Source organism: Bufo bufo, chromosome 11 (genome assembly GCF_905171765.1).
Source record: "Bufo bufo chromosome 11, aBufBuf1.1, whole genome shotgun sequence".
NCBI lineage: Eukaryota > Metazoa > Chordata > Amphibia > Anura > Bufonidae > Bufo > Bufo bufo.
The window spans coordinates 37,053,319-37,074,317 of record NC_053399.1 but is presented as its reverse complement, the minus strand read 5'-3'; the positions used below and the strand labels follow the sequence as shown (position 1 = coordinate 37,074,317).

General features: G+C 47.4%; 2 protein-coding genes across 4 annotated transcripts in view; one reads left to right on the top strand and one right to left on the bottom strand.

Annotated features, from left to right (window-relative positions):
* Positions 1–11,364, top strand: part of DNAL1 (dynein axonemal light chain 1) — a 34,484-nt gene extending 23,120 nt beyond the window's left edge. Inside the window, exon 8 of the mRNA XM_040412319.1 lies at positions 10,252–11,364. Within this exon, the coding sequence (XP_040268253.1) occupies positions 10,252–10,301 (50 nt within the window). The 3' untranslated portion in view covers positions 10,302–11,364. The remainder of the gene's footprint in view (positions 1–10,251) is intronic.
* Positions 8,925–20,999, bottom strand: part of MIDEAS (mitotic deacetylase associated SANT domain protein) — a 98,608-nt gene continuing 86,533 nt past the window's right edge. For all 3 annotated transcript variants that reach the window (XR_005774871.1, XR_005774870.1, XR_005774872.1), the window contains exons 14-15: positions 16,711–16,714; positions 8,925–8,935 (exon numbers count right to left, since the gene is read on the bottom strand). The gene's annotated coding sequence lies outside the window, so the exon portion shown is untranslated. The remainder of the gene's footprint in view (positions 8,936–16,710; positions 16,715–20,999) is intronic.

Here is a 20,999-nt window from a genome sequence, read left to right as displayed (position 1 = left end):
TTGCATTAATGCAACTTAAAATTAGAATTTTGTGAAAAGGTTCAAAGTGTCGCACTCTAGTCACCTAATTAATCCATACCCCCTGAGCAAAGGGGACCTGAGATTGTGACTTTGGGGTTTCATAAGATGCAAGCCATAATCATCCAAATTATAACAAATAAAGGCTTGAAATATCTCGCTTTGCATGTAATGAGTCTATCTCATATGTTAGTTTCCTTTTAAGTTACATCACTGAAATAAATGAACTTTGCACAATATTCTAATTTTTCGAGTTTTACCTGTATATGGCAGCACATAGAGGCTGTACAGTTAAATATTAGAGTCATGGACAACGTATGTGTGGAAGCATGATGCCTCCTCGAGAAGCACTGCTTTTAGGGAAGAATAACTCTGTAATATGACATTCAATGGAACATGACACAGTTTGTTTGTTTCTAATTGATTCTGTGTGAATCTGTAAGGCAAAAAAATAAAAGTTCTAAAAAATAAAGGCAAATAGAAATATAGGGGCTCATTTACTAATACGTCTATATTTGGCATATTTCTGGCACAGATTGTAGCATAAAGTTTATTTGTGCCACAATCTGTGACTTTTCCCGGCTTACGCCAGGTCTTAAAAAAAAAAAGGACAAGTGGCGGGGAAGAGGACGAGCTGGCAGGCCCATCTCATTCATCATTTTCTACACCTGTTTTATGTGTTGAAATTGGTCTAAATCTATGCCAGCAAGGGAGCTGGCTTAGATTTTGAAGCAGTGGATCCACCAAAGTTATGTAGAGGCCGGCTACTCTACATAACTTCGGCGGACTCCCACTAGCGCAGGGCCTTATCTTAATAAATGTCCCCCGTAGTGTAGACCCATGAATTTCTACAGATGCCATATTACAGATGTAAACAACACGGATCTGTAATGCAGTTGCATCCATAAAGCTTTAAAGGGGGTGTCCACTCCACGCCTCCGTTTCCGGACCAGCCGAGGGAAAGGGTTAATTACTCTTACCGGTAATTGGATTTTCCATCAGCCTCCCTAACGGCACCGACAGGAGGGTGTCCCCGCCCCCTGGACAGGAAACAACACTGGAGCTCCAGATTAAAAAGGCCTCCTCTCCATACCTAAGCCAGTTAATAACCAAGGACACGGAAATGATGCAGAACAAATTATTATTATTATTAACAGAATTTTTAGTACAATACATCGAGCTGATTATATATTCTTACCAGAAGTAAATCAACTAAGGGAGGGAACTCCCAGTGCCGTTGGGAAGGCTAATGGAAAATCCAATTACCGGTAAGAGTAATTAACCCTTTTCCCCGGCGCCGCCCCAACAGCACTGACAGGAGGAGAAACAGAGAATAGTTATACATTAGGGAGGGACCACTGTAGAAAGGATTCTACGTCCGAAGGACAAGTCCTGATTATGAGCCACATCCAACCTGTAGTGCCTAAAAAGGTTATGGGATTGGCCCAGGTCGCCGCCTTGCAAATTTGATCAATTGATACTGTGGCGTTCTCTGCCCAAGAGGCTGACAAGGCCCACTCAACCCGAGCTATAATCCCTGGTGGAGCAATCAGATTCTTACTGGTGTAACACAAGGAGATAGTGTCTCTAATCCATTGAGCAATTGTAGCTTTTCTGGCCGCAAGACCTTTATTAGGCCCCTGGAACTGGAGAAGTAGGTGATCTGACTGCCTGAAATCCTTTGATCTTTCCAAATAACATAGCAAGCAGCGTCTTACATCCAGATTATGGAATTTCCTTTCCTGGTCTGTGGAAGGTGAAGCACAAAAAATGGATTTTTTGTACTCACCGTAAAATCCTTTTCTCGTAGTAGGCATTGGGGGACACAGCACCATGGGGACACAGCACCATGGTATATGCCCAGCTGCCACTAGGAGGCTGACACTAGAAACAAAAAAGTGTTGGCTCCGCCCAGGTGGGCTATACCCCTCTGCAAGAGCCGAGATACACCAGTCGGTACAAAAGCAGTAGGAACGCCATACACCTGAACAAACAGAAAACTGAACGCCAACAAGTCTTCAACTGGGGAAACCCAACGACCACAAATCGCCGGGACCACAACAAGAAGAAACTCAGTAAGAAAATGGGAGGGATCTGTGTCCCCCAATGCCTACTACGAGAAAAGGATTTTACGGTGAGTACAAAAAATCAATTTTTCTCGTGCATGGCATTGGGGGACACAGCACCATGGGACGTCCCAAAGCAGTCCCTGAGGGAGGGAAGAAGAACGCCATGTCGCCAATCTAAAGCACAGCTGCTTGCAGAACCTTGCGCCCCAGGCTAGCGTCAGCGGAAGCCAGAGAATGAATGTGATAAAACTTAGAGAAAGTGTGAACTGACGCCCAGGTGGCGGCCCGGCAGACCTGGGAAGCAGATGCCTGATGACGCACCGCCCAGGAAGCCCCAACTGCCCTAGTCGAATGAGCGGTCAACCTGGAAGGGGGAGCACGGCCCTTTGCGATATAGGCCTCCTTGACAGCCGACCGAACCCAGCGAGAGATGGTGGCCTTGGAGGCAGGCAAACCCCTACGAGGACCCGCCGGGACCACGAAAAGGGAATCCGAACGACGGAAAGGTTCCGTGAGGCGAAGGTACAGGCGAAGGGCCCGAACAACGTCAAGGCAATGGAGGGATTTCTCCCTAGGGTGAGAAGGATTAGGGCAGAAAGAGGGAAGGACGATCTCTTCATTGATATGAAACGAGGAGACCACCTTTGGAAGAAAAGAGGGAACGGGACGCAACACCACCTTGTCCTGATGGAAAACCAGGAAAGGCGAACGGCAAGAAAGCACCGCCAGTTCGGAAACCCGGCGGATGGAGGTGACTGCCACTAAGAAGGCCACCTTGAACGAGACAAACGACAGAGATATCTCTGCCAAAGGCTCGAAGGGAGAAGACTGAAGGGCGCCAAGGACGAGATTCAGGTCCCACGGCTCCACTGGAAAACGAAAGGGGGGGGCTCGGCGAGCGACACCCTGTAGGAAAGTCCTAACCTGAGCCCGCGAGGCCACAGGACGTTGGAAAAGGACTGAGAGGGCCTAAATCTGTCCTCTGAGAGAAGCCAGGCGAAGACCCTTCTCAAAACCGGCCTGAAGGAAGGCCAGAACGTTAGGGACGGAGAAATGAAGAGGGCGGAAGCGCCCAGACTCGCACCAGGCAAAATACGCTCTCCAGGTCCGGTAGTAAATACGGGCTGACTGGGGTTTGCGAGCGTGAAGCATCGTCTGAATGACAGAATCCGAGAGGCCACGGGACTTCAAGACCGCGGTCTCAACGGCCACGCCGTCAAACGAAGCTGAAGTAAATTCGGGTGGTACAGAGGACCCTGAGAAAGGAGATCGTGGCGCAGAGGAAGTCGCCACGGAGCGTCGGCGAGCAGAAACACTAGATCTGCGTACCACGCCCTGCGGGGCAAATCCGGAGCCACCAGGATTGCCGAAACCCGGGCTGCCTTGAGACGCTTGAGCACTCGGGGCAGGAGGGGAATGGGTGGGAACAGGTACAGAAGGTTGAACTGAGACCAAGGCAGAACTAGGGCGTCTACCGCGAAAGCCTGAGGGTCTCTGGACCGCGCGACATAGCGCGGAATCCTGTGGTTGAGACGTGACGCGAAAAGATCCACGTCCGGAGTTCCCCATCGGTGACAAAGTTGGAGGAACACCTCTGGGTGAAGAGACCATTCGCCCGGGTCGACTAGCTGACGACTGAGGAAGTCTGCCGCCCAATTGTCGACCCCGGGAATGTGCACCGCGGAGAGGACGGGAACGTGGTTTTCCGCCCAGCGCAGGATATGGGAGGCTTCCTGCAAGGCCATCACGCTCCTGGTGCCCCCTTGGTGGTTCAGATAAGCCACGGCGGTGGAATTGTCTGTTTGAACCCGGACCGGGAGGCCGCGAAGACGTGGGGTCCAGTGAGACAGTGCCAGGAAAATTGCCCTGAGCTCGAGTACATTTATCTGCAGGGAGGACTCCTGAGCAGACCAAAGACCCTGGACTGTGAGAGAGTCGAGGACAGCTCCCCAACCCGAGAGGCTGGCGTCCGTCGTGACCACCCGCCAACTGGGGGGAAGAAAGGAACGGCCCAGGGACACCGTCCGAGGAAGAAGCCACCAGGAAAGGTCCTGGCGAAGCTGGAGAGGGAGACGAACCAGGCGATCGAGACCTGCCTGGGACTTGTCCCACCTGGATAGAAGAAACAACTGAAGGTCCCGGGAGTGGAATTGGGAATAGGGAATGGCTTCGAAGGAAGCCACCATCCTCCCCAGGACGCGCATACACGTCCTGATAGTCAGGGTGGACGGGCCGCGGAGAAGCGTCACCCCCGCCTGAAGGGAGGCAATCTTTTCTGGGGGGAGAAACACCCGCCCGAGGCGAGTGTCGAAAATCATGCCCAGGAAGGGCATCCTCTGGCATGGGACGAGGGAGGACTTGGAGTGGTTGACGAGCCACCCGAACTGGGCAAGAGCTGAGAGGGTGATGTGCAGGCTGGACAGGTTGTCCTCCAACGACGGGGCCCGAATCAGAAGATCGTCCAGGTAAGGTATCAAGGCGACCCCCCTGGCACGAAGAAGGGCCATGAGAGGCGCCAACACCTTGGTGAAGACCCTCGGAGCAGAGGCCAGGCCGAAGGGCAGGGCTACGAATTGGAAATGAAGAGAACCTACCGCGAAGCGAAGGAACCTTTGGTGGGAGAGGGCAATGGGGACGTGGAGATAGGCGTCCTGAATGTCTATGGACGACAGGAACTCGTCCGACTCCAAGGAGGCGATCACCGACCGGAGGGATTCCATACGAAAGTGACGGACCCGGACAAAGCAGTTCAGCGCCTTCAGGTCCAGGATAGGACGGAGCGAACCGTCCTTTTTGGGAACCGTGAACAGATTCGAATAGAACCCCCGAAAGGGTTCTGACTCTGGAACCGGAACGATGACCCCTAGAGAGCGAAGGGAAAGAATGGCCTGAAAAAAATCTTCTGCCCCGGAGGGGGACCTGGGGGGCGACGTCAGGAAGAACCGACCCGGCGGAAGATCGGAAAATTCGATCCTGTATCCGGAGGAGACTACCTCCAGAACCCAAGCGTCTTCTACACTTGCTTGCCAGACGTCCTGAAAGGCGAGCAGACGCCCTCCCACCTTGACAGAGTCATGCGGAAGGAGGTTTAGTGGACTGGGGGCGAGCAGGTTTGGGCTTGGCATGCCAGGAGGGCTTGGTCTTAAAGGAAGCCTGGAGGCCTTCTTGTCAGATCGGGCAGGGGGGGCCCGAAAGGACTGCGCCCGAGAGGACGACCCAGGAAAGCGACGGCGGCGAGGCTGATTCTGGGGAAGAAGAGAGCTCTTACCGCCAGTGGCCTCCGAGATGAGCTCCTCCAAACGCTTCCCAAAGAGCTTCCCGCCGAGAAAGGGAAGGGAAATCAGAGCCTTCTTGGAGGCGGCATCTGCCGCCCAAGAACGAAGCCAGATGGTGCGGCGGATGGCCACAGAGTTAGCGGCCGCACGGCCGGATCGGCGGGCCGATTCCATAGAGGCATCGCAAAGAAATTTGGACGCCTGATAAATTTGAGAGGCAAGCACTGCCAGTTCCCCTTGATCAGAGTCTGGGGGTAAAGCGCGAACAAGCTGTTTTGCCCAGATAGCGCAGGCCTTAGCCACCCAGGAGGCGGCAAACGCAGGACGGATGGCGGCACCCGCTGCGATGAAAACAGACTTGGCCAAAGAGTCGACCCGTTTGTCAGCGGGATCCGACAAGGAAGCCGCGTCAGCCAGGGGAAGGGTAGTAGCCTTCGCCAGGCGAGCAACCTGAGGGTCTACCTGAGGAGGAACCGTCCAAGTATTGACAGATTCCTCAGAAAAAGGATAGGGGACGTCAGAGGCCTTGGTAAGATGAAGGCGCCGATCAGGATGACGCCACTCTTTAGCCAGAAGTGCGTCCAGATCCTCGTGATTCGGGAAGACCACAGTGGAACGCCTAGTCCGGCGGAAGGACACCGACTCCAGGGAGGAGGAGGAGGGAACGTCCTGCACATGGAGCGCGTCACGGACGGCTTTGATGAGGTCCTGAATGGCCGCAGACATCGCCGAGCACCGCTCTGATTCAGAATCAGAAGCGGAGGAGTCCCCAGGAACGGCGGAAGCGGCTGAAGAAGAAATTTCGCCCGACTCAGACCTAACCGGGGAGTGATCCGGGGTAGCTGAGGAAGAATGGGACCCAGCCGAGGCTGTGCGAGGTCGCTTGCCGGACCTCGTACCAGAGCGGGAACGGACATCCCCGGCGGGGGGGTCCCTGCCCGAGGCGGCCGCAATCTGAGCGGGCAGACGGTCCAGGGACTGCGCTAGGGATTGGGAGAGGCTGGCAAGGTTACCTATGGCCTGGGACAGGGTAGCAGCCCATTCCGGAAGGACCGACAAAGAGGGGGCCGCAGGGGCGGACTGGGTGGGCCTGGGGGGAAGGCACTGCACGCAGAGAGAGGAAGACTGACCGCATGGGAACTTCCTATTACATACGGAACAGGCGTAATGAGTGGAAATGGCGGCAGGGGGAGTGGGGGCCCGACCAGAAGAAGACATGAGGGCGATGGAGGAGCCTGCAAAGCAAAAAAGAGTCAGCCAGAGGCTGCCTACCAGACCCAAGGTGCTGTGTCCCACAGAAGCACGTCCAGAGAGCCGAGGCGCAGGAGAAGCAAGATACGACAGCTGCAGGCAGGACAGGAGCCGTAGTCGAGAAAGACACGCCCCCCCAGCAGCCCGCGCTGGTGCTGGATTGGTAGGAAAAAACGCGGCTCCCAGGGCACCGCCCACAGAGGGGAGGGAGGAGAAAAAAGCCCGGGAAGGCAGAAGGCGGAGACGGAGCTCCGCCCCACGTGACCTGCGGCCTAGGCTGGAGAAAAGCCGGGGCCTCGAGTAGAAAAATGCTGCCGGAAACGGACGCCCGCGATCGCGGTAACGCCCGGAGGCAGCAGCAGAAGCGGGGACGCAGCGCCGATTCTCTGGGAGTGCGGGGGCCCCGAAGGCCAGGAGTTAGCCGGAAGAAACCCGCAGGTAAGGGAAGGAGCCGAAAGAACAGAATCGGCCGTCTTAAAGGGCCAGGCCCTAGAAACGAGGGTGCCCCAAGGAAGTTTTCCCCCCGCAAAAAGGATGCCCAGGCAAGCGTGCAGTGCCCCCAAGAGCCATCAGCCTCCCTAAACTAAAAAGGGGGCCAGGACAAGAGGTGGTTGTGGTGGGTGGAGGGTGGGGGTGAGGGTGAGTTACAGGATACTGCCATACTCACCTTCCGACGTTTTCAGGCGCAGCAATAACCACCCCCTCGGCGGACTCAACACAGGAGCCATGGGTCCGCCGGAATTCCGCTGCGGAAGCAGATTAGTGGGGACTGGGTGGCTGCCGGGTACCTGAGTACGCGCCCGCAGGGGGGCAACTAAAGTGGAACACGATGGAGCCACCCCTGCGTCCGGAAGAAACCTGTACAAAAAAGGAGAAAAAAATAGAATAAAATAAAAAATAAAATTAGCAGGATGACCTGCAAAACAGGTCATGTCTGCCTCCTACGGACACTAGAACTAGACTGGTGTATCTCGGCTCTTGCAGAGGGGTATAGCCCACCTGGGCGGAGCCAACACTTTTTTGTTTCTAGTGTCAGCCTCCTAGTGGCAGCTGGGCATATACCATGGTGCTGTGTCCCCATGGTGCTGTGTCCCCCAATGCCATGCACGAGAAAGGATGGTAAAATCACCTCCTGATTGCAATGGAATTCCGACACCACTTTTGGAAGGAAGGATGGGCAGTGTTTAAGGATCATGCGGTCATCTAGAATTCTCAGATACGGAACGCGACAAGAGAAGGCCTGGATCTCGCCTACTCTTTTCGCAGTTGTTATTGCTAAAAGAAAGGCGAACTTGAATGACAAAAGCTTAATGGGAATAGTATTAATAGGTTTGAACGGAGAGTCCATCAAGACTGTGAGAACCAGATTGAGGTCCCATACTGGAATGGTAGAATGTACTGCTGGAGAGAGTCTTACTGGTCCTGCACTGATTGGCTTTCCTTAGGATCCTCTATATCCATTGTTGGCCTTATTGTTTTAAGAAGGCTCTGTGACTCTTCTGGTAGAAATAACGGTTTCCCAAACCCGTCCTCGGAGGAGTCAGAGCTGTCATCAAACACTTCCCCTTCATCGATATCAGGTTCATATAATGGGGAACTGTGGGCTCTGTGAGAGGTGGAAGCCTGTGGGGACGAGGGAGGTAGCTTTGACTTCCTCTCTAATCATACTCCTTATAGACTCCAAAAAAGAGGGAGATTCTTCCGATACCACTTTATCTGTACACTTCCCACAGAGAGACGACTTGGAGACAATAGATTTTCAGCATATAGCACACTTCTTTCGTACCGAATCTCCCTGCGTCTTGGTAGTGGAGGTTTCTCTGCCCTAAAAATTAATATTGAAACATGGGGCTAGAATACACGTACATTTTTTAACCTCCACCACCAACACCTATTCAGTGTTATAGAAATAGGATGAAGAGTCAAGCAGGAGAGGAGGCTTACCGGGCTGAGGGCGCTTGCAGGATCCACAGGCTTGCGGGCCACATCATCCTGGGGAGCCGACATCATGCAGGAGGAGAGAGCGAGCCACAGAATGCAGCCGGCACAATCCCCTTTTTAAATTACCCGCCATGAAGCGCTTCCCCGCTGCGGCCGTATCCGCGTGACGTCATCCGCTCCGGGACCTCAGCCTGCCCCAGAGAAGGCCCCGCCTGCTTAGACGCATACCGCGTCGGATACATAACCCTAAACAGGGTAATAAGAAGCCCAGGGCTGCCTTCAACGGAAGGACTTATGCCTAAGGTCGGAGAAGGGAGCCGGAACCTGCGACCTCTGAAACGGCCCTCCCGGGCTGGGGATAAAAGTAAGGCCGTGCGCTGTCTTGTAGAACCGCTGTCCGGGGACAGGAAACCCTCCTGTCAGTGGCATTGGGGAGGCGCCGGAGAAAACATGCTTCCCTGCTTCCTACCGCTGGGTTCAGGCTTCTTCAGTCCATTCCTGGTCAACTGCCCTCTGGTTCCTGCTTGTCTACTTCCGGGGAAACAGCCAGATTATAGTTAATCTGGATTCGGTGAACTCCTCCAGGCTGCCGAAACAGCATTAACCGGAGATGTAATTGTGGCCTAATAATGAGGGGTAGAGGAAACTCTAGGGTGCCACAGCTGATGGGATGTCATGGAAGGTTCATAGGGTCATTTTGCAAAAGTCCAATAAACATGGTGGACAATCCAGTTTTCTGAATTGATAAACATGGCAGTCTGAAACAGCCCTTAGGCCTTGTTCACATATCCGTCTTTCACAGTCAGATATGTGCTGTCCGCATTTTCCACAGACAGCCCACATACCAATGTATTTCAGTGTGTCCGTCACACATCAGTATTTTTATTTATTTTTTACTGATCATGGCTCAGAGACATGCACTACTTTGGTCCATGATGTGGATCAAACACACCCATTGAAGCCTATGGCTCTGGGAAAATCACTGACGGGAGATGCTGATCAGCTGAAAATTAATTTCCACAGCATCTGTGGAATACGGATGACACAGAAAGTAAATAACGGACACACATGTCATACAGACGTGAAACAGACACGGAAATGTAAGTGGAGAGAGGTTCACATACTTTTGCCACTCACAGACGTGATATTGGATCATTTTACTCAATAACTAAATAACCAAGTCTAATATTTTTTTTACTCATTTGTTTTATTTATCTTTACCTACTTTTAGGACTTGTGTGAAAATCTGGTGTCGTTTTAGGTCAAAATTATGTAAAAATTAAAATAAATGTGACAGGTTTGCAAACTTTGAAGTATCACTGTATGTCAGCTTCTGTTACTTTTGCACTGCATTTTGGGAGGGTTTGCTAAAGTATACCTCTGACGGATACCACTGTATAGACACACAGTGGTATCCGTCACCCATAGGCCCAAGTTGTTACAAAAAAAAAATACTTATTTTTTCCACTTGCTTGCTCTGTGTGGAATAACAGTCTGCTACTGTATTAAAAAAAAAAGGTATACATCAGGTGAATAGGGGCCTATGGATACATTTGACGTATGCTTCTGGTGCAAACGGCGTAAAAGTCGCTTTATAGAGGAGTTATTTAGATTGTGAAGTCTTTATATTTACCACCAGGGGGCAGGGCAGTGCTATTGCCAACAATCTAACCCCATACCCGTTCTTGCCTTTTCAGGAAATCCAGTCATAAAGCAAGAAGACGAGGACGGGGATGAGGCCTCCTAATCTATTTTTGGTATCCTATTAAATTATTTGAATATATCGATCAAAAAATATTATAATTTTTTTTTTTTTATAAATGTTATTTGTATATAAGAAAAATATGTTTTGGAATGGTTTCCTTTTTTTTTACTTGCATCCTTATGTATGAAAGCATTATCTTAACCATTCAAACAGTATCAGGGTGAAGAAAACGCTCCAAAAATATATATATCTATTTTATTTGCACAAAATGGAGGATGAATATAGAATTTTTTCCTCCCATCTGAAATGAAGCACACAGAAAATATTGTAGTAATACAGTGATAGGTTATTGGTCTCATCCATTAAAGGGGTTTTGTCGACCAGCAACACAGGATAGGGTAAAAGTGTCTGATGGGTGAGGGTCCAACTGCTGGGACCCCTGCCGATAACGAGACCAACGGTCCTGTGTACTCTGCAATCTGTGGAAGCCCCATATGGTTGAATTGTGCAGCAGCAGACATGCACGACTGCCACTCAGTTCAAACAGGGGACAACAGCCACCCCCCTTCTTATGATGGAGGGCTTCCCCAGCAGTTGGATCTCCAACCATCAGACACTTATCCCCTATCCTGATGTCAGTTCTGCTCTCCTGCATTGGTAAAACTACATGTTAAGGGGGTTGTGTCATCTCAAGCATTGGTGGCACCTCAGGGACCCACACCTATCTCTAGAACGGAGCCCGCAAAGTGAAGGAGAGCAGACCGCACACGGGCGGGCGACCTCCCTCCCTCCATTCATTTCTATGGGAGTGTTGAAAATAGCCGAGCAGCGCACTTTATTTTCAGAGGTCCTTTAGAAATGAATAGCGCAAGTTGTGGCGAACACAAAAGGGGAGAGGTGCTCATGGGGGTAGCAGGTCTAATGGTTATAGAGCGGTATTAGAATGCATGGAGACACAGTGGGTCAGCGCTGCCATGTCTTCAGATCCTCAGACCATTGGGTAGCCAACCCTCCGTTAAGAGTGAACAGAACGGATAAAAGGATGCAGACAATAGGGAGGGCCTGCACAACTTGGACACCTCCTGGCGCAAACAAGACCAGAATGATAAGATGATTTTAATCGCTTTGTTGGTAACCTTGGAGACAACACGTTTCAGAGTACCAATACTCCGAAACACATTGTCACAGAGGTGGGACCTGCACTTATCAGACATTGGTGGCATATCTTAGCGATATGCCACCAATACTTGAGATGACACAATCCCTTTAAGTATAAAAACACATTTTTTTAAATGGGAAGTACAAAAACGGCAATTTTTACATATTGTTTCCATTTAAAGGGGTTGTCTCAGCATAAGAACGTATAATCTATCCACAGGATAAGTATCTGACTGGTGGGGATCCCACCGATTACTAGAAGGGGGTTCCTGAGTCCCCAGAGAGAAGGGACTGATGGTCAAACCTGTGTGCTACCACTCGTCTCGTCTCGGCCGGACATAGCTGAATGATGTACTACTCTTCAGCAATCCAGTAGAGTTGAAAGAAATTGCATTGCGAATGCGTGACCCTTGCTCCATTGGCATGATCAGTGGACTCCTCAGATCCTGTGGATAGGGGATACGTTTTTATGGTAGGACAACCAGTTTCAGTCAGAAAACCATGAAGTATTGGCCATAATCCTGTTCTCTATAAGAAGTAGTGTCTAGCCTCTGCCACCTGTATGTGGGGGACATACCTTTATAGACCATGTACATACTGTGTTTGCCAAGATCTGCTCTGTATTAAAAATCTATACTTTTTGAGCTGGTATTTTTGTGGTATTACTAAAAGGCTGTCTCAAGACATTGCTGACAATTTTATGCATCCCTTTCCAAATTCTTAGTCCTTTTTTTTTAACTCTTGTACCTTCTCTTTTTTTATACTGTTGTATGATGTTCATGCGTAACGTTATTGTACAACAATCAAAATTGACTGTGTGAAATAATAAAGAGTTAAATAGTTCTCAAGTTTCCATTGATGGCTCTAAGACCTTACTGCTTAGGTAGTTACTTAGAATCAGACACCAGTGGCCTATAGTAAAATGTGCCGCCTCCACCACAAGGGACTTCAATGTGAGAAACTCGCAGCGTGCGTCAGTGATAGTTCTCATTCGGACCTCTGCCACGATGGCACAGCATTATAATGATTTATAAGGCTGGGTGACCCTGAGAGTCCTGGAATTTACTGAATTACACTGACATAATGCGGTCATTGTAATTCAGTAGATAAAGTTGTCACCGTGATTAGAGAGGCACGGAGCATTATCAATCATGTTAATGCTTTGTGTCCTTGCTGTCCGGGACGGGGCTTGGCTCTCTTTATCGCAGCGGATTACCCGCATGGCATCCACTCATGTGAAAGAGCCCTTAGGGTCACACAGAAGTATAAGTCATTACATTGCTGTGTGATCCTAGCAGAGGTCAGAACGGGACCTCACACTGACACACGGTGCGAGTTGCTCTAATTGTACTCACTCATGGGTTTCTGGCTTTACATAGGAGAAGAAAGCCGCCAGGCCAGAGCATTTCTTTAGTATTGAGCAGGTGGTATAATGAGTGTCAATGTTTCAGGACCTAGGCTGGGTTTACAGGGGCGTTGCGGGTGACGTGCGGGAAAATGCGCAGTGACGTCACCACAAGTCTTTTTCCCCCAAGTCATCAAAGAAGAAGAAAGAAGACAAGCCGGTTGCGCGAACAAGTGGATAAGGAGAGTTTAATAGAAAAAAAAAATTTAACCCCTCCATCCCTAATTTACTGTATTTTCTGTATTAAGAATGCTATTATTTTCCCTTATAACCATGTTATAAGGGAAAATAATAATGATCGGGTCCCCATCCCGATCGTCTCCTAGCAACCATGCGTGAAAATCGCACCGCATCCGCACTTGCTTGCGATTTTCACGCAGCCCCATTCACTTCTATGGGGCCTGCGTTGCGAGAAAAACGCACAATATAGAGCATGCTGCGATGTTCACGCAACGCACAAGGTATGTGTGAAAATCACCGCTCATGTGCACAGCCCCATAGAAATGAATGGGTCCAGATTCAGTGCGGGTGCAATACGTTCACCTCGCGCATTGCACCCGCGCGGAAATCTCGCCCGTGTGAAAGGGGCCTTAGAGGTATTCATTCTATAGGATATTCTGAAATCATGACCTACAGTTGGGCCCCGAGGACTGGAGTTGATGAAGAACACTGCTCTATAGGACTTACCGAAAGAGCAAAAAGTTATCACCTGGCTCTCTCTGTAACCAGAGCTTGTATGGAACACCACATTCATACTAGTGAGGAAGAACGTGGGGCCTGTGACCCACCTCGTATCAGTGGAGCCTCCAGTGATCAAACATTTCATCTCCCATACTGCAGGTAGGTGATAAAATGTTCATTGTGGAAAAACCCCAGACGTTAAAGGGCTTGTGCAATGATGTCCTATCCTCTGGAAAGGTTATGAATATCAGAATGGTGGGGTCCCACTCCCGCCACCCCTGCTGATCATGTTTGAAGGGGTCAGTGCACTGCTTCCGCTTAGCTGCATGCCACATCTGAGCAATTATAATTACACTGCGCAGTGCTACAAAGGAGCTGACACACAGGTAAACTTTGAATAGGGAGCAGCGCTCAACTGAGTGCTGCGACCCCTTCAAACAGCTGATCGGCAGGGGTGCCGGGAGTTGGACCCCAACCATTCTAGTATTGATGACCTATCCTGTAAATAGGTCATGAATATTACGCCACCGCACAACCCCTTTAATATCGAAGGGGTCATCCGCACTGTCCATACAATGACGTCCCTTATTGTACAATAAACATGAGTTTATCTATGAGGAACACAGTGTCCATAGAGAGAGGGTTGGCAGCTATGAAAAGATTTTTAATTATAAGAACTGTACAGAATATGTAACCATAGTTACAGCAGAACCCATCTGATTTGGTTAGTCTACAAAAGACAAAAAGCTCAATTAGAGGTGATAATTAACAGATTTTTTTTTTTTATATTGTAGCCATAAAAAAAAGAATTCTAACAAATATATTGTATTCAAGTAGCACACCGTATACAGGGTTGTAACCTCCAACACACACAATACAGATCACAGCGTGTTACTGGGGACATATCCCATTTCCACGTATTCCTCATGTTCATTGATCAACATCGGAACAGTCTGCTACAGGGATACGGCTTATTAAGATATTACCCCCTGGAGCCCCCGCCGCCGGGACAGGCCCCGGTCTGGGCTGTATGCAAATAACTAATAGTCTATGCTACTCTATTAAGCTGTTGGATCCAGTGCCATTAACACTGTACTTGACCAACGTCAGCTGCCAAAAGAGCTGAACACTGGCAGCAAGTGGTCTGACATTAAAGGGGTTATGCTAAGATTGATATAAAAAATCAAAATCAGACATCATATAGTACATGACAATCCCTGTACTGCACATTGGTCCAGAGATCTCCCCCTAGTCATTGCTACTAGATTCTCTTCAGGCTATCGGCTCAGGGGATATATCCTTTCTGCTGTAGTTTTCTCCATATTACAGCTGAAGAGCGTGTCCTTTCTGCTGCAGTTCTTTCCCAGTAACGGTCACAAACCCCTGATGAAGCCAGACTAACTGGTGAAACATGATGGGGGGCAGACTTAGGTTTTAGTTTGCTGATCTCTTACAGAAATGTGCTCTAAAAAGGGATAGGAAATATCTTTACATACGCCCATGTTTAGGAGTGGATAGTTTGTGCCAGTGTGCACCACAGTCAGAGTGGTGGTGTGGGGACGTGCACTCCCAGACACCCTCAACCTGCGGCCCTCCAGCTGTTGAAAAACTACAACCCCCAGCATGCCCAAGCAGCCTACAGCTATCAGCCTACAGCAGGGCATTGTGGGAGTTGTAGTTTTACAACAGCTGGAGGGCTGCAGGTTGAGCATGCCTGCTCTAGAAACAACGTTGTACAATCACGCAGATATATGGCACCAATAATGAGTATCAGCTAGTTTTAACGCACAATTATAATAGTCTAATAGGTTTGTTTATACTATTTTAATCTATTTATTAAAAGTTATATTTTAATATATGGAACAAGAGAGGATATTCGCGTGTAGCTATTTGATTGTTCCACTGTTATCCCTCCTCAAAATCTAAGACTAAACTAACAACTGGACGATACCTTCCCTTTGTCAAAGCGGCACGCCCGAACAATGTCTGGTACTGACTAGACAGGATCAGACCGTCAAGGACACACCCTAAATGGTAACACCTAGTCATCAATTTATTCATAAAATTTGAGGAGGAATAACAGAGGAACACCACAACAGTTATATGAAAAGGCACTCCAGAATCATTGAATAAAGAATACAAGGATTTACTGAAATAGAAATGTCAGGAGAGGTCTAACGTAATTTTTTTTTAAGCATGCTGCATCATAATGCATTAAAAAGGGGTTTGCAGGGTTCATATATTGATGGTAATGAAAATTTTTTGGTGATTGGGTACAACATCTGTTTGGTGCACCTTGCCATCTTAAATCGGAGGTGAGCCGTCCTTTACCCCTTGTTTCATATATTGATGACCTATCCTCAGGATACATCATGAATATCTGATCGGTTGGGTCGGACTCGAGCCATTCCGTCTGATCAGCTGTTAGAAGATATTGAGGGCCTATCCTGATGATAGCAAAACCCCTTTAATTAAGTGCCCATTCACATGACCATATTTTGTTCCGGATTTTTTGCGGATCGGATGAGTGCAATCTATTTCATATATGCATTCTGCACCACAAAAAAATAAATAAATAAATAGAATATGTCCTACTCTGGTCCATTTTACAGACAAGAATAGGCTTTTTTTTTTTAACAAAAGGGCCAGATCTGCAAATTGCGGACCGCAAAACTGATACGGTCGTGTGAATGCCCCTGAACTTTGCTATTAGACACAACATCATACAGCACAAGTCCCTGATGAGCTCAGCTAGTAAAACAAAGACCAGACAGAATCCTAGTGGTAAACTATATGGGATAAGCTACACATTTATCAGTCGTATTGGGGATCATTTGTACAGATTAGTTTCATGCGATCGGAGAAAAAAAAAAAAAAAAGGTACTTGGCTTATTTTATGTAACTTTTGTAATGACTTGACACATAGCGAAAATGGAGCAATACCTGATAAATAATGCATGGAAAGAGACAGATTTGCATATAAATGATCTGCAGGATTTCTAAACTCATTCATTACAGGGGTTTTCTCACTACAGCAAAGGGCATTTATCATGTAGAAAAAGCCAATACAAGGCACTTACTAATGTATTGTGATTGTCCATATTGCCTCGATTCGTTTTTCCATCACTTTATACACCGTTTCCATGGTTATGACCGCCCTACAATCCAGCAGTGGTGGCCGTGCTTGCACACTATAGGAAAAAGCACCAGCCTATGCACTTTCCCTCGGTCCATGCCACCAGAGAGGCCAGCGCCTTTTTCCTGTCGTGTGCAAGCGCGACCACCACTGCTGAATTACAGGGTGGTCATAATAATCCCTGGATATGAGCGGTGTATAATGTGATGGAAAAAATGAATCAAGGCAATATGGACAATCGCAATACATTAGGAAGTGCCTTGTATTAACTCTCTCTACATGATAAATGCCATTTGCTGAAGTGAGTGAGACAACCCCAACATGCAATTTAGTTTTATCAAGCCAATATTAGCTTATATTTTCCTATAGGACAGGGATCAGCAACCTTCGGCACTCCAGCTGTTGTGAAACTACAATTCCCCTCATGCTCCATTCATTTCTATGGGAGTTCGGAGAAGAGCAGAGTATGCACGCTGGGAGTTGTAGTTTCACAACAGCTGCAGTGCCGGAGGTTGCCTAACCCTGATAGAAGATATCCTGAAAATATGACCAGTTAAGGTTCCTTGAGGACTAGTTTAAGATAGTGGTGTCCTAATGTGCTACCGGGCAAACAACATTTTTGGGTATTTCTGCTCCTTTACACGAAGGGAGGAGGTTTCTTCGTGTTCTAGTTTCCTTATTTTCAGAATTTACCGGACATACAGGTGAAACTCGAAGAATTAGAATATCGTACAAAGTTCATTTATTTCAGTAATTCAACTTAAAAGGTGAAACTAATATAGGAGGTAGACTCATTACATGCGAAGCGAGATATTTCAAGCCTTTGTTATAATTTGGATGATTACGGCTTACAGTTTATGAAACCCCAAAGTCACAATCTCAGGTCCCCTTTGCTCGGGGGGTATGGATTACGGTAATTAGCTGACTAGAGTGCGACACTTTGAGCATAGAATGTTGAACCTTTTCACAATATTCTAATTTTAAGTTGCATTACTGAAATAAATGAACTTTTGCACGATATTCGAATTTTTCGAGTTTCACCTGTATGTATATTTCATCATAAAACCAAAAATATTACCAATTAAGACGTCTAATCTGAGACCAATAGAGCTGCCATGACAGCTTCTGTAAAGTTGATCATTCGGCGTTCTGACAGATCTAAATGGCAAGCGTGCCTAGTACAAAGCCGTATGGAAATATATAAAGTCAATTTTCAGTTCAGTAAGCTGTAATAAGTTGTAATGGCAGCCATAGTGGTTGTTGACAAACTTTCCCAAAAATGGATTGAAGAGAACGCCGACAACTCTGGAGAAAAACTTACCAAATTACATTTACTGGTGATATTTTTTATTTCATGGAGAAATTGTCTTGAAGATGTCAACAATTCTAAGATTTAGGAGCACAAGGTACAGCAGATGGATTTTACATTAGTGCACTGGGAGCATATCTTATACCCTGACCCCCACCCGGTGGAGCTCGCATCTCTCTATACAAACAAGAAAGCCAAAATGCATTTGCTGAATAAAGGGGTTTTCTGGACTAGAAGAACATGGCGGTTTTATTCTGGAAACAGCGCCACATCTGTCCACGTGCATCACGTATTGCAGTTCAGCTCCACTGAAATAAAAGGGCTGAGCTGCAATACCACTCACTACCTGTGGACAAGTGTGGCACTGTTTGTTTTTAAGAAAGCAGCCTTTTTATTTTTTATCCCCAACAACCAATTTAATAACCATAAGAAAACTTGCATAGATTTCAAGGGTAGAACATATTTCACTGGTTTGCAATCCATTTAAGAGGACCTGTCCCCTCTCTGGACATGTCTGTTTATAGTAACTACTTGCATTCCCCATGTAATAACAATTCTGGAGAATCTATTCTTACACCTGTATGTTGTGTCATTGCTTTATTATTCCTGATAGAAGTTATGAAACGAATTGCTAGCAGTTTGCAGCAAATGTCCAGATGGGTGTTACTTGTTGGTGGGGGGGGGGGGGGGGGGGGACCTGCACAGTCTGACACTGCCAGCAACTGGTAACATCCAGCTGGACCTTCACTGTAGGCTGCTGGAAATTCAGCCGTCACTTCTAGCTGGAATGATAAAGGAATGGCACAGCATATGGTCATAAGAATAGATGCTCCAGAATTGTTATTACATGGCAAATGCATGAAGCTATTAACACAGGCTTGTCAGGAGTGGTGAGAGATCCTCTTTAATTTGTTCTTCCGGGCCGAAAAAAAGGGGTTGTCCAGCAGCAAAATCTATTCATTGGTTATGAAATGGAAAAAAATAAATAAACTCGCTCATATACTTTTCAAAATTGGATGCTTGGATTGTCCTATTTCAGAGCCCCTTTCGTGGTCCCAGCAGCTCCACTATCACTTCCATACTGACACAGGCTCTGTTTGTGGGGTGCTTGACGTTTGCTGTCTGGATCAGGTCAATAGCTAAGCCAACCCCCTTTCTGTCACTGCATCACTGATGACATCAGCCAGCCAGTCCACTTCTCTGTCACTGATGACATCAGCCAGCCAGGTCCCTTCTCAGTCACTGATGACATCAGCCAGCCAGGTCCCTTCTCAGTCACTGATGACATCAGCCAGCCAGGTCCCTTCTCAGTCACTGATGACATCAGCCAGCCAGGTTCCTTCAAGCACATCACCAACACAACCTGTGTCAGAATGAATGTTGAAGTGGAGCTGCCGGGACCAGGAAAGGGTTTCTGAAATAAGAGGATCTGAGCAGAATTTGAGAACTAAAGTATATTTTTAGTTTTTTTGTTACACATTACAGGAACTCTAGACAGTCTCTTGAATGTGGCAACTGGTCTCATCCGACAACTTCCAAAAACAGCATTGGAAAAGTAGAAACTAATAACACAATGTCCCTGATAATTCTACATGGTAGGTTTATAATTATTACAAAACTGCATTTCATGGGCCACCATTAATACCAAATTTTAAGTTCATGTGTTTATACTGTAATACACATCAATAAAAAAAAATAGGCATTCAATATTATATCAGGTGTCAGTCACTCTGTTCAAAAGTATTCACACATACAGATTGTCTCTGAAGCATATAAAGTACTATTATTTTACAACACAAAGTAGATACGACATACTGTAGGTGTTTGTACATATATAGTGTATATACACATTGATTTTATTTCCATTGTAGAGCTATAGACTTCTTTTTCATAAATTGTTAAAAAATACAGAATTCTTACGCAAGGTTGTGCTGGAAAATTAATGGTTCCAAACATTCTGTAACACAAACTGAGTGATAGTAAGTGCGTCTCCTAATATTACACAATTATCTTGCTGTAATGAAGAGCACACATCATGTAAACCTTGTAGAGGCGACCACTGTAAGGGCATCCAGATGCAGTCCAGGAAGTCCTTTGGACCAATATCACAGCTTTAATGTCCCACAAATCTCACACATGATGGTTATTTAAAAACGGACCCATCAGCTCACCCGACATCTAGCAAATACTTGTGTTCCCCATAAAATAATCATTTTGGGGCCTCCTTTCTTACGGTAGAACTCTGTCTCTCTCCTTTCGCAGGAATAAACTGGGTGTTAAAGGGGTTTTCCAAGAGTTTTACACTCATGACCTATCCTCTGGATAGGTCATCAGTATCTGATCGGTAGCGGGCTGACACCCAGGACCGCCACCGATCAGCTGTTTGAGATGGCAACAGCGCCCTCAGTGTTCATTGGCCACGTGGCCTAGATGTAGCTCAGACCCATTTAAGTGAACAGCTGCTATACAATGTATGGCGTTGTGCTTGGTGAGCTGAGTGAAGGCCGTGGCCCTACTCCGAGTGCCAGTGCCTTCTCAAATGGCTGATTGGCAGGGGTCACGGGTGTTGGACCCCCAACCAGATACTGTTGACCTATCCAGAAGATAGGATATCAGTATAAAACTCCTAGAAAACCCCCTTTAACATTCCTCTTTTTCAAAAGGATGTGCACAGTGCGACTGTCAGCGCGGTTAGGACAGCATCAGTGTATAGGAGCGTGCTCCACTGACTAGAGAAATGTTATGGTGGACAAATTTACTCAGACATTTCAAAGGGTAATAACAGAGGAACAGCGCAACCACTAGGGATGAGTGAATTTCATGTTTTGAAGTTTGGGTTTTCTGGCAATTCAGTTATGGATTTTGTTATCACGGAACATAACAGAATTCTATGACTGAGTCCTGTCCTGCATAACGGAAACCGGACGGATCCGTTATACTGCCCATAGACTTCTGTTAAGACGGAATGCCTCTTAAAGGCTTCTGTGGTGCATGCCGTCATAGTATTCGGTTATATTCCGTGATTATGGAATTGCCAGAAAACCGGAACGC